Genomic DNA, 13,578 nt, shown 5'->3' on the forward strand with positions numbered 1-13,578 from the left:
TAAAAAAAAAAACAGAAAAGAAAGACCTGGGGTGTGTTTTTCTAAGTAACCATCAATCACTGAGATACGATCTACTGCTGGAAAAGCTGGCGGTGTCACTAGTATACACTGAAGAATTCATTGCTAATGATGAGTTGATTTCCCATTATTGTGGTAACATCAAACGTGACAACTGATTCATTTGTTATGTTGCTGACATCAGTGTGTAAAAATTCAGTTGTGCTGCAGACTTACCAGTGGTTGCGCATGCTGTGCTTTGCATGCTGTTGCAGTTACCAAGCCTTTGACATTCCTGTCTAAGCCAGATATGACTCTCCCTGAAGTAACTGAACTTTTAATAAGAGTAATGATTGTGGAGGGGGGAGAGGGACCCGGGATGCTGTGATGTCTTACAGTGTAACTGGTTTGTTGTGCCAGGAGCTTTTTTAAGGAGAAGCCTGCTTTAGCACAAGTATGTGAAAATACAATTTAAAATCATGCAGCCCCTAGCATCACACATTAGAAGAGGCAGAAAAATTGTTGTGGTCCATCAAGACCCTCAGCAATTTTCAAGTGGTCCATGAGTGAAAAAGTTTAGAAGCCACTGTGCCAAAGGGTTGTCACCTTATGTGTGGTTTTATGCAGCGGCAGTCCTACCATGAAGGAGAGTGAGATGGTCACTGCAAGTAGCTGATTCTGGGTGTCATGAAACAGCAATGAAATATTATTATTGTATTTTTTACGTTGGGGAGGGAGGGAAAGGTGCTTGTGGAATTTCCTACCTCAGATGCCAAAATAACTCAGCTGGCCTGGTCTTGTAACAGTGTGCTGTGCATTGTTATCACCACAGCAGTTACGCAGTGTCAGGAAAGAAGGGCAGACTAACAGAGCTGTGTGTCCAATCGTGCTTTATGAATTACTAGATCACCAACATAGAGAGGTTTGTGAGAATACATGGAATTACTGTACAGTGCATCAAATGCCCTTTGAATGCTGCAGAAAGGGGCTGTCTTTGGTCTTTTACCCATGTCATAGCACCCTTTCTAGTGAAACACCATTGCTAATATTGCATGAAATTCACAGATGGCTGGAAGGGAAAGGGAAAGGAGAAGTGAGGTTCTTGCTTCCCCTTAAGAAGTGCTCTGTACCAGCTGAGATGATCGCACTGGCCATCTGTTCAGGGTCATGGGCTGCAGGAGCACAGCACACTCACCTCTGGGTGCAAGGTAGGGAGTCCAAGAGAGAAGCCAAACCCATTTTCAATCAAGGAAGATCTGGAAGCCAGTCTCTGTTGGATTTCAAGAGTAGGTGCCAGAGGGGCAGACAAGTGTGAGGGAACAGCTAGTGAGCTGTGAAGGTTCAGTTGGGGGAAGCCAATGGGTGGAGAGGGACTGGGGAAAGCTGCACTGGGGGCATGGTGGAGGCAGGCAGCTGGGTGGGAGAGAGGCAGCATGAATGGAAGGGGGTTGCCATACAGTCTGTCTCATTTTGCCACCTGAGACTTCCAGGTTCTGGCAAAGTCTTGCAAGAGGCAGGGTTCTCACCAGAAGCCACTGCCGCCATTTCTTCTCACTTCTCCAGTGGTGGTGGGGCGCCTGTGGCAATGCTGGAGAACCGGTTGTGGCGACAGCTTCCAGTGAGATCTTGCAAAAGCCCTACAAGATCTCGCCGGAACCCGGAAGCTGCCCCTTCTCCTTTCTTCTCTGGCAGTAGCTGCGGGCGATCCATTGGGGGGTTGAATCTGCTGTCCCTGTGGATCTTGCAGCCTGAAGCAGACTGCTTCATGTTGCTTCATTCAAAGGCCAGCTCTGTTGCCATAGGTGCATGGTGCCAGAGAGATAGTCACGGTGACTGGCTATGGGGCTGGGGGCATGCCAAGGGCTGTAGTGGTCAAGTGGGCTGGCAGGAATCGGAGCCTGAAGAACTCCTTGGCTATGCGGCTCCAAGCAGTGATGCCCTGGGGGGTCCTCACCCTCCTGCCCTGTACCAGGACCATCATTGCCATGCTCCTTGAGTTTCGTGACACTGTAGAGCACCCTTAAATCCATTTCTCCCAAGGGGCTCAAACACTTCTTGTGTTTGCGTGGCCGAGGGTTGCAAACGGAATCTTTGCTGACTGACGCGAGGCTCGCCGCCGACTTCAACGCATCCGAAAAACCGGAGTGACCGAAACGATGTGCAAAGCGGTTCTCACAGCAAAACATAGGAGTTCTCTCTTTGCAACAGCAACTTCTAAAAAAAAAACCCCGAAATATAAAAAATGCAAGTCCCTTCAGCAAAAAACTCACGGTGGGAATTTGAGGCGCGGGGGAGGCGGAGACTGAGAAAGGGGACGCGCGCGTGTGAGAGGCCACCCCCCCCCCGGCCTGCCTCGGTGTGTAAGCAAGACCGCGCTCGCCAGGCGCCGGGTGCCCCGCTTGGCGAAGGGAGAAGCTCCCGCCCAGCTCATGCATATTCATAAATCTATTTGCATGCCGGCGCCCACCTCCTGACGGCCATTTGTAGCCGGAGCGGGGTTGCTGCCGCTTTCACTCTGCTCGCAGCTGCCGCGCCGAAAAGGAGGAGCCTGCAGCTGGCAGCTGCCCCCGAGCCGCCGCCGCCGCCGCCTGGGCTCCTCGCTCGCTCGCTCGCGCCTCCCTTGGCCGGAGTCCCCCCTCGCTGGGCCTGTGGCGGTGGCAGCCCCCGGAGCGGCGAGGCGGCGGCCAGCGACCCCCTAGCCCGGGCCGGGAGGTGCCCGCGGCGCCCCTTGCTCGCCTTCGCCTGGCCTGGGCTCCTCCTCGATGGCCGCGGGCTGCCGGGACGGCCCGGGGCAGGAAAAGTACCGTCTGGTGGTGGTGGGCGGCGGCGGAGTGGGCAAGTCCGCGCTCACCATCCAGTTCATCCAGGTGAGGGGCCTGCGAGGGGGCGGCGGCGCCTCTTGCTGTGCTTCGCCAGGGTGGGGCGGCGGCGGCGGCGGCCCCGTCAGGCGGCCGAAGCCCCCTCCCCTTCCTCCGCGGGGCTGCCTGCAGGGTGGGGGCCCCCTTGGGGCGTGTGGGGAGCCTGCGCGCGCCTGGACGGGAGACGCTGCTGGGAGGGGCGAAGCTCCTCTCGCCTCCTGCCCGGGGAGGCCTGTGGCGCTGCCCGGGGCCAGAGGAGCCTGGACGGGGTGGCTGGGGGCGAAGGGAGGGGTTGCCCGCCGGCTTGGCGGCGACGCTGCTCCTGGGGCCTGGGAGCGCGCACAGCCGGGGGGGGGGGTGTGCCGCTGGTTGGGTCCTGCTCCCCGCGCCAACTTCGACGGGGCGGCCGTGTTCTGCGAGACGTTTTTCGGCCCGTTGCTTCCGCGCGGCTGGGCGATCTCGGACTGGATGTGGGTCCGTCCCCTGGGCGCTGCCGCGTGCGCCTTCCTTGGATAAGTGCCCCCCAAACTCGGCGGGGTTTACTTCCGAGGAAGCCCACCGGCCACCGAGGCTGCTTCCCGTAGCTTCAGGCTGTGTCGGCGCGAAATCTCTGCTCTCGGATGCCTTTCCAGGAATTTGCTTTGCAACAGGTATGTTCCTTTAAGCGCTGTCTGGGAACCGGCCGCGTTGGCAGCCAATGAGCTTTGGCGTGTGTTCAAAGATGTTTTGACTTTTTGCTTACATCATACTTGATGGAACAAAATCCTTCCAAGCAAAGGCGATGCGTTAAGAATCTCTCTTCCTTCTTAATCCCGCTTCTGGCAGGTGACGGGCGCGTTACCTCTGCCCAGGTAACCTCTCCTAAAGAGGTAATGCTTATTGAGCTCTAAAGTACGTATTATTTGCGTAGGAGAGTATCGGCATCTGCTTGAGGGCATATAAGTAGGAAAATACTTTGTGATAAAGTGGAAGCCGCTGCTTAAAAGGAAACGGAGGGGGGAAAAGGCCGAACACTTATATAAAAAAAGCCCTTGATGCAATGTTTATTTAAGGTTTTCAGCCTTGATGTAATGTTTGCTTAAGGCTCTGAATGGATGAGGAGATTGACTGCTCTTGTTCCGCGTACCCAAGCCCTGTAGGGCAGGAGGACCTTGAATTGAAGTGTGCCTTCCACGTTTATGTGTTAAAGTGGGAGGAAAATGGTCTCTTGCCAAAGTAACAATTTCAGGATGTCTTTTGTGTGTATTTTATTTTTATTATTTGTTTCAGAACATTCATATGCTCCTTGGTTGCAGTAAAACCTCAAAGGAGCTAGCAAAATATCTGTGTGCATATGTTGAGGGTAAACTAGGAACAGGAAATAAAATTCTTGTTATATAGGCAGTATAAGGCAGGTGAAGTTACGTTGCCGTAGAGGGGATGGGAAGGAGGGTGGTGGTCTGGTGGTTGTGCACAGAAAAGCTGAGTTTCAGCTAAGGTGACCTTGCATTGTTGGGAATTGTTAATGCTTGGGAAGCATGATTTGTATATGCTTGGAAGAGGTAGTAGAAATATTAGATTCTGTGTCGTATTTAGCTCATTTTGCAATAGATGGATATGGAAAAGACAGGTTGATTCTGTGCATCTTTGCACTTGGAGCACAAAATTTGTGACTACTAGTTCAGGGCAGCCATCAGGCACTTCATACTATTTGCATATGTCTTTCACTGTCTCTAACTCAACTGGCATATTAATGACGAATTCCACAGCCCCATTGAAAGATAAATTGAAGCCTATTGCTTGCACGGCCGCATTCTGAAGATGGGAAAACTGTTAGATTAGTTCATGGAATGTATAAAATGCACCCCCAAACTTGTCTTTATCTAGGATTTGAAATAATGAACTTCTGTTTAAGCCTGCAAGACTATGCAATTTTTACTGGGTCAATTCCATTTAACACAGTGGTACTTACTTTTGAGTAAGCACACTCAGAATTGAAATGTATCTGACGGTTGCTGTGTTGTGACTCTCTTCTGATTTCATTTTGACTGACGGAGAAAAAAATGGAAGCCAAAGTGCAACTATAAAAGTATCCATTTACAGCCCTGCTTTGAGTTAAAGGGCTGTTTATGGTCATCTACACATAATGTTGGGTTTGTTCATCAGTTTGAATGTCTGCTGTCTTCTACTGCTGTTGCATGGTAGCAAAGATCTGAATAGCTTGCCTTTTCTGAAATGCTGGGTTTAGAATAATTGTAATCCCATTTTGTGTGGCTTATTGGTGGATATTTGCCAGTGGATGGAGATAATTAGTTTATCCCTGCATGGCTGAAGCTACAGTTGACAGATTACCATTCAGACTTTGTATAGTTTCCATAGATAGTACTGTCTGGATGCTGACTATGGCTATATATCCCCCTGTGTAGTTTTACATTCCAGAGGGGTGGGCATGTCAGTCTGCTGTGGCCAAAACAACTTTGGTTTTATGGCACCATAAAGGCTAGCAGGGATGCAAGCTTTTGTGGGCTAGATGCATCACTTGGTTTCCAAAGTTGGTTTTTGATACAGTGAGGCCAAACGAGTACATAGAATCATACTCCAAAATTTAGTGCAGTAAGCCTCCACTGTTGTGCCATTAAAATATCTAAATCTACATACCTGCATTTAGCAAAGTACATGTGACTTTAGATGAGATCAGAGCAGCTGGATTTAACGACTGACTTTAAATTCCTGATGCTGATGAGCTGATACTGCTCATTAGATTTCACTCGGGCAACACAGCGTCAAAAGCAGTCTGAGTTGCTTTCTAGATAGAAATGAGGAATAAGTGAGCTATTCTGTATCTTATTTTTTTTAATGGTGAGCTAAAATGTGTGTATTGGGTTTCCGAATATGCTCTAATCAGCTATGTGAAGATTTCCCGAAAGTTTTGTTCAGGCAAACATCTTAATTGACTTCAAATAAGTTTTGCTCACCATAGCCAATTAAAGTACTCTAAACTCAGTTTGCTTTGTCTAGGCTTGAGGCAAAATAGAACATTTCTAGTTCTACTTTTGATGTAACTTGCATAGCACTTAGTGCAAGTTGACGTGTGATTTCATGTTGCTGTGGTACAAGGGGAACATACGCAGTGGCAAAATGTTCTACTTTGCTCTTGGGCAATGCTTAGTAAGGCTGCTGCTTTCATTGCATGTGAAACCCTGTGAGTAATGATAAAGGTCTGATATAACGTGCTAGTGAATCCTCAGATGTACTTGCACAACCTTTGCCATCTACAGTGGGATTTGGGGGGCTTAACCTAGGTGCTCGGCTGCAGGAGTATCATGGCTTTCATAAAGCCCTGTGCCTTGAAATTGCTTTGCAGTGCATACAGAACTCTCTTCTGAAAGCTGGCTGCTGTGAAAGTGCAGCTGTGCTTGCATTGGTGGCAGTCTTTGTCCACACTGCATAGTAGTAGCACAACTGTACCTGTCATCAGCAACTGCCTTTTATAGCAATGCATCACTATGGACTAAAGCTACACAAGCTGAGTGTTGTATTGTGACTACTCAGCCAAGCTTATTTTACAAATGCCTTCACCCTCTGCTGCAGCAATCAAAACTGACTTTCTTAAACGTTGTAAGGTTAGTTAGCCTGGACAGTGGCTTCATAGTAACAGCAGAAAAATCTAGATCATTTTTTTTGGGGGGGGGGTGTTCATGGTACCCTTAATCATGCCAAGCATTTCACAATGCATTCATTGTCCAAGTAGCAAGTCTCTTCATAATTGATTCTGTAACCACTATAAACATTCATTTAGTTCTTCTAACTGTAAGCCAGGGTCTCTCCGGGGCTAGATAAAGTTATCATTACTGTACAAACTAACCCCAGTTCCTTTCTGTAGCAAGAGATGGGAGGGGAGGGAGGAAAGAGACACTGTCATCTTTCTGGCAGGGAAGACAAGAATGAACTAATTGTGTGAAACATCCCAGGAGTGTATAAAACTTGGCACTTGCTGAGCGGTGTCCAGATCCACAGTTTGACCTCTTAACAGTGCAAAGAGTGTCTTGCCATTGGGAGTAGATGTAGCTTGCTGCTGGATTCAGAGGCAGGTGTTGTTTTAGGTTTTAATATATGAAACTTTGCGTCAACTGCAGATTTTCATTGCTGCCATGCTCCTGTGCAGCATTCCACTACGAGTGTATCAGTGCCACATCCTCATCTTCTAGCCTGTCCTGGTCATACTAGACTGAAGTTCTCGTTCATTTTTTGTTATGGATTGAAGCAGCAAGATGATGAAATGTGAATAAATGAAATTCATATAGTCATAGCTGCAACAAACAGCAGCTTCCATTGCTTTATGTATTTATTTATTAAAATAATTATATTTCACTATTCGTTTAAAAATGTCAGTGGCTTTCAGCAATTGTGCATGGCACCATACAACAACTATATGAGAAGTTAAAATCAGAAATCAGCTAACTATTGTGGAAAGATTGCCTGCATGAGCCTGATGAAATAGAAAAGTTTTCAGCAGGCATTTAAAACTTGGCTCAGAACGCACCCACTGAATCTCTTTTGGCAGAGTATTCTATAGGACTGGGCTGATGACACCACTAATGGTTTGGTTTCTTGTTGTTGTCAAATGAGCCTTGCCAACTCTTGGAGCAACTAACAATGCTCCTGCAGGATAATCTCAGTGATTGATTAGTGCTTAATTGTTGGAGCAGTAAGGAAAAGTACTAGCAGCATCACTTGGCTTAGCTTTATCTGTTTAAAGTTAATATAGCACTTAGTTCATAGCATGCTCTTTCGGCATGCAGGAGATCTCTACACCCTCCAGATTCAACTCACATCATTCCTGACTATTGCTCATACTGGCTGGGAGTTGTAGTTCAAAGCATTTGAAGGGCACCTTGTTGGGGAAGGCTTCTGTAGGCGTAGGTCATTGATCATATTCAGTTCCACAGGTGCAGTAATTGATTGCACTTGAGACTTTGGGCACTCCCGCTGGATCTGCATAACATTTCTCATAAGAGGTGCAGCTACTTCTGCAGTAAGTGGTATAGATCCTTTGAACTCTGTAATTTCCAAATTGGTTACACCACTGACATACTGTAAGAAATTAAGCCTGGAATTCAATGCACTCTTACTTGGGAGGCAAGCTTCACTGAGTGAAGTAGGATTTATGTCTGAGTAAATGTGCTTTTCTCCTGAGTTCAAAATACCCCACCCAAAAAGGAAATTGTGCTCTTTGTGGCTGCAAAGATCCTGACTGGAATAAGGGATGAAACTGACCTAAAGCAATGACTTAGAAGGAAATCCAGGAAATAGATTTCTCCAAAGGCAAATACTTCCAAGAGAGACAGATATCTGCAATGGGGAGGCAGTTTCCTTCAGAAAAGGCCAGCCAAAATGATAAGGGGGTGGAGCAACCCCACTTTGAGGAAAGGGTGCAGCATTTGGGGCTTTTCAGTTTAGACAGAAGTGTACAGTGGTACCTCGGGTTAAGAACTTAATTCATTCCGGAGGTCCGTTCTTAACCTGAAGCACCACTTTAGCTAATGGGGCCTCCTCCTGCCGCTGTGCAGCTGCTGTGCGACTTCTGTTCTCAGCCTGAAGCAAAGTTCTTAACCCGAGGTACTATTTCTGGGTTAGCGGAGTCTGTAACCTGAAGCGTCTGTAACCCGAGGTACCACTGTATAGAATTCTGCATCGCATGAAGAAGCTTTTCTCCCTCTCTCCTAACAGTAGAACTCATGGGGGGCATCTAGTGAAGCTGAATGTCGGAAGATTCAGGGCAGGTAGAAGAAAGTACTTCTTCACACAGCACATAGTTAAACTGTGGAACTCACTTCCACAGGATGCAGTGGTGGCCACCAACATGGATGGCTTTAAAAGAAGACTGGACAAATTCATGGAGGATAGGGCTAGTTACTAGCTATACTTTGGAGGCAGCAATGCTTCTGAATACCATTTGCTGGAAACCACTTGTGCTCAGGTCCTGCTAGTGCCAATGCAGATAAAGTCCATCTTTATTATACCCATATTGCAGAAGGTGGGGCTTTGCAGTTGCTGTCCTTACTGCAGAAAGATGTCAAGTCCCACAGGGCCCTAGTCTCTTGTGACAGAGCATTCTGCCAGATTGGAGCCACAGGCGAAAAAGCCCTGGCTCTGGTTGAGGCCAGCCTAACCTCTCTGTGGCCTGGGACCTTCAAGATGTTTTTGTTTAAAGACCGTAAGTTTCTCTGTGGGACATACCAGGAGAGGCGGTCCCGTAGGTACGAGGGGCCTAGGCCGTATAGCGGTTTAAAGGTTAAAACCAGCACCTTAAACCTGATCCTGTACTCCACCGGGAGCCAGTGCAGCTGGTATAGCACCGGGTGAATGTGATCCCGCAGTGAGGACCCTGTAAGGAGTTTCGCAGTGGCATTCTGCACCCGCTGGAGTGCAGAATGCCTTCTGCAACATTGCCTTCTGCAAAATAACCAAAAGCCATGTCTATATTCACAACAACCCTGAAGTGTAACCCAGCATTACCCTGTCTTGTGTGTGTTCTAGAGAAATGTTGTTGGAGGGGCAGTAACATTGATTGCAGCAGCAGTGCACTTAAGGCTAGGGAAGGAGGGTGCAGGGAGCCTGGGGAACAAACAAACAAACAAAAAATAGCAGGTGGAAATATATAATCTGGATGGTCATGCATAGACAGCAGGTCTGCCTGCTGAGAAACAATGGAGGAATAGACCTGGCAACAACCAGTTTCTCAAGAGGCAGGTCTGCTCACACCTCACTGCCCCACAGTCACCAGGTCTACCAGAAATGGAAGAAGTGTTATTGGATGCTGCTTCTGTAATAGGCACATTTATTTTCTTGTTTATTTTCTTGGGAATATTTGCTTTGGAAAAATTCCTGTGACCACTGGGCGGTATGCAACGAAGACATGCTCTGAGCAGAACCATCAAAAAAACAAGTCGCTTAAGTTTGTTGCTTTCGTAGATTCCGAAGGATCTACTCCTGAGTATGGCTGACTTTGGACATCCCCGGTCAAATCTGCAAGAGCAGAGCGCACCTCCAATTTGATCCAAGGGGAGGAAGTGTTCCTCCATTCCCAGAACAACCTGAATTAAGCACAACTGAGACCAGGGTAGCTATTTCAATCTGAGGGGCTAAGTGCAAAGCTGCCTAAGATGCAATTAGCCACTGGTGTTCTTGAGTATCCAAATCCCAGCAAATTGCTTGGAAAAGCAACCTGAATAGACTCTTTGCTTTAGCCTGGGATAAGGTAGGGATAAGTTGCTTTGTGGTGTTGGTTATGCTATAGAATGCATGCAGCTGCTGCAGAGCTTTCCCCCAGCTGTCGTGCACCGGTTTGTCACAATATACCCTGCATTTTCTTCCCACTTAACCCTCTTAACTTTCTGAGTTTCTGTGCCCAAAGGAATAGGGGTTAGTGGATCCTCAACTGTTCTTTTTTTTTTTTAAAGGGGAAACTGCAAACAGTTGCTTGCTTCCTAGTTCATTTAGGCTTAAATTGAACAGTTTGTAGCTATTAATTAGAAGCAATATTCCAAAAGTACACTCGTCTGTGTATACAAAATGTTAGAAATGTGTTGCTTCATGTTTGATTTTTCTTTAAATTGCATGTGTAGAACAGCAGTTAAAAGTTTTTAAACTTGTTTTGATTTTTTAAAGTTTATGTAACCTGCCCTGAGACCTTGCGGCAAAGGGTGGGAAATAAATAAATAATAAAAGCTCATTGTTGTGCACTCTGCTGATTAGCTATAGTTAATTTAATATCCCCAGTGACAGTGAATCTGAATCTTGTCCTCTGACATCCCCTTCTTCTTGTGCCCTCAATCTTTCCCAACATCAGGGTCTTTTCCAGGGAGTCTTCTCTTCTCATGATGTGGCAAACCAACAAATCCTAAATATGTAAAATTCCTCTTTTATAAAGCATCTGTTTGTTTTGACACACTATTTTGACCAGAGTCACTGTTACTGGTGTTCTAGCTTAGACTATCCAGATACAATTTACTTTTATTTCTGAAGCAGGTGGTAATGTATATTGGGGCTGGGCAATATATTGATATATTGTCCAAAACTGGTTAGAAGTCCATATTGTGATATCAGTTGCATAATTTTTGACCTGGCAATACAGTGGTACCCCGCAAGACAAATGCCTCGGAAGACGAAAAACTCGCAAGACGAAAGAGTTTTTCGTTTTCTGAGGTGCTTCGCAAGACGGATTTCCCTAAGGACTTGCTTCACTAGACGAAACGGCCCTGCCTCTCGTGTCATGGCGATGCGCACTGCACGCACGCACGCTCGCTTCCCCGCTCCTCCGGCTCCCTCCCACCTTCCCGCTGACGGTTGGTGCCTCGCGCCGCTGCCCACCCACCTTGCGCGCTCCCCTCAGAGAGCCGTTGCCACCAGCGCCTCTCTCTCCCTGGTGGCGATTCCGCCGAGTCACGCTCCTGAGCCCCGCCGCCCTCCAGCAGCCACGTCGCATGGTGGCCACAACACGCGGGTGAGTCTGAGGTACCGGCTGCGGCAGCTGTCCTGCTTCTCCCCTCCCCTCCCCGCCGTTGTCAGTGTTTAAATGCAGTGGTGCTTCGCAAGACGAAATAACTCGTGGAACGAAAAAACTCGCGGAACGAATTAATTTTGTCTTGCGAGGCACCACTGTATGTCACAAATCATTGTGTGTGTGTGTGTGTGTGTGTGTGTGTGTAAGCGCGCACTTTGCAAAAATCACGATGTGGGAAAAACCATGAAACCAGTCAATGCCTCTATACAACTCCATTCTTATTTCAGACATTGTGATATATTGGTCTATCACGGTGCCACGTGACTAGACTAAAAGCCGAAAGGGGTCAAAATAGTGTGCGTGTCCCCAAACCAGAGGCTCTTCTGGTTAAGCAATAGCCACAAGACATCGTGGATTTCTTGATTAGAGAATGGCAGTTAACACCTACCATACTTTCACACTGTATATTGCCCGATTCCAATGGATATCCATGTTTCTTGGCTATCACAATCATACTGTTACATCTGTTGCAGAACTGATTCTGGGAGCCTCATATTCTAGATGAACTATCTGGAACACACAGGCTCTGTCTGTGTAGGAGGCTCTAGGTTCTTGGACAGCTGGGCTGCATGAGAGCTGCTTCAAGATGGACCCATGTTTAAATAAGGTAGCTTAATACATTCATCAATTTAAGAGCTCCTGGTTTGCCAGCTTCAGTAATGATGTTCAATCAGGAGTGGAATCTGTCTATTGATCTTGCTATGTTTATATATTTCCTTCAAGGAGCACAAGATGCCCTCGTGTCTTGCAGAAGTAGTGACCTCTACTTTAAGGGGCCTTCTAAAAAGCAGGCAGTTTTGAAACTTTGCATTGTTTTTTGAACAGGTTTGTTGCGATGGGGTAAAGGAAGTGGTTAAAGCTTGTTAAAACTTAGCTAAAAATATCAGTGGAGGTTTTTGGTTGCAATCCATGCCTCTTGAAAGGAAGCTTTAACACCCTGTATCAGAAGGACTGAGTGATTGTCATTTAAACAAACAAAACAGAAGTTTGGATTGCAGCTTACGCAGTTAACTGCAACAGCACCAAATAACGATGTGGTAATGCTTGGGGGAGAGTTTGCTAACTAGGTAGCACGAGAGGGCTCAGAGTTCGAAAGAGATCCATGTTTACTGCTACAGACTGTGCCACTTGAAAGATCAGAGAATATTTTTCTTGTATGTAGGGGGCGGCACCAGCCTTATATTTACAGCAAATTATAACAATCATGGAGTGAATTGTGTGTGAGGTAACTTTAAATTGAGGTATTTTCTGCACAGAAGTGGATAATACTCATTTCATACACCCACTCAGGGCTTTTTTTCCAGCCGGAACTTGCTGGAACTCAGGTGGGTGCCACTGCTATTCTAAGAGAGCAAGGGAGGTGTTCGTGGTGAGTTCCGGCACCTCTGCACTGCACCCACTAATTATATTTATGTGTCTTGCTTTTAAGTGAATTTCTTATTGTGTAATGGCGATGAGTTTCAATTGTATTATGTCTCATTGAAATCAGTTATGATGAAGGGTAAATTAGAAATGTTCTAAAGATGAATGGATGAGGTGCAGCCTTATTCCCAGTTGGAGATGGGCAGTGAAGTGGTGGATTGCCGCTGAATTTTCACACTGCTTCTGAGGAACGTGGAGCCTCTATAACTGGGGTCCCTAAACTAAGGCCTGCGGGCCGGATAAGCCCCAAGGGACTCATTTATCTGGTCCGTGGTAACCCCGCGGCCCGCTGCCACACCTGTTCTTACCAGCGCTGCGCTGCGTGGCTGCCCGCTTCTGGGTCGGAGGAGTACTGGAAATGGCTTGGGCGCATGTGCAAGCATTATTTCTGGTGCACATCGGGTCAGAGGAGGCCTGTGCACATGCACACAAGCTATTTCTGGTGCTCCTCTGACCTGGAAGTGCACTGGAAATAGCGTGTGCACACGCGCTCCCCGCGCGATCGGCGCTGGAAACACCGGCCTGAGGTGTGGTACGTTTGCTGACCTCTGCTCTATGAAGTGTACTGGGAACATTCCCCTTTCCGGCTGCAAAGAGACCTGGAACTCACCAAAGGCAGGAAGGGATGCTTAGAACAATGAGTGGTAGAAATCAAATCTGTTGACTCTTTGTTTTTTTAATGACAACTAAATCCCCTTTGTAGAGCCTACGGGCCTCTGGCAAGTGATGGCTGTAAATTCACGTGCAAACACCATG

At 47.3% G+C, this 13,578-nt stretch overlaps 2 protein-coding genes across 3 annotated transcripts in view; one reads left to right on the plus strand and one right to left on the minus strand.

Moving 5' to 3' along the window:
• RIC3 (RIC3 acetylcholine receptor chaperone) overlaps positions 1 to 13,578 on the minus strand; it is a 513,554-nt gene that overhangs the window by 193,109 nt on the left and 306,867 nt on the right. The gene's annotated exons all lie outside the window — the stretch shown is intronic.
• The window catches only part of RRAS2 (RAS related 2), a 32,738-nt gene continuing 21,610 nt past the window's right edge, over positions 2,451 to 13,578 (plus strand). Inside the window, exon 1 of one of the 2 annotated variants that reach the window (XM_083411083.1) lies at positions 2,451 to 2,864. In XM_083411083.1, the coding sequence (XP_083267209.1) occupies positions 2,760 to 2,864 (105 nt within the window). In that variant the 5' untranslated portion in view covers positions 2,451 to 2,759. Of the gene's footprint in view, positions 2,865 to 3,049; positions 3,506 to 13,578 lie in introns of those variants that run through there. The other variant, XM_083411084.1, reaches the window with a different exon arrangement.

This window comes from Podarcis tiliguerta (assembly GCF_965153285.1).
Source record: "Podarcis tiliguerta genome assembly, chromosome: 1".
Lineage (NCBI taxonomy): Eukaryota > Metazoa > Chordata > Lepidosauria > Squamata > Lacertidae > Podarcis > Podarcis tiliguerta.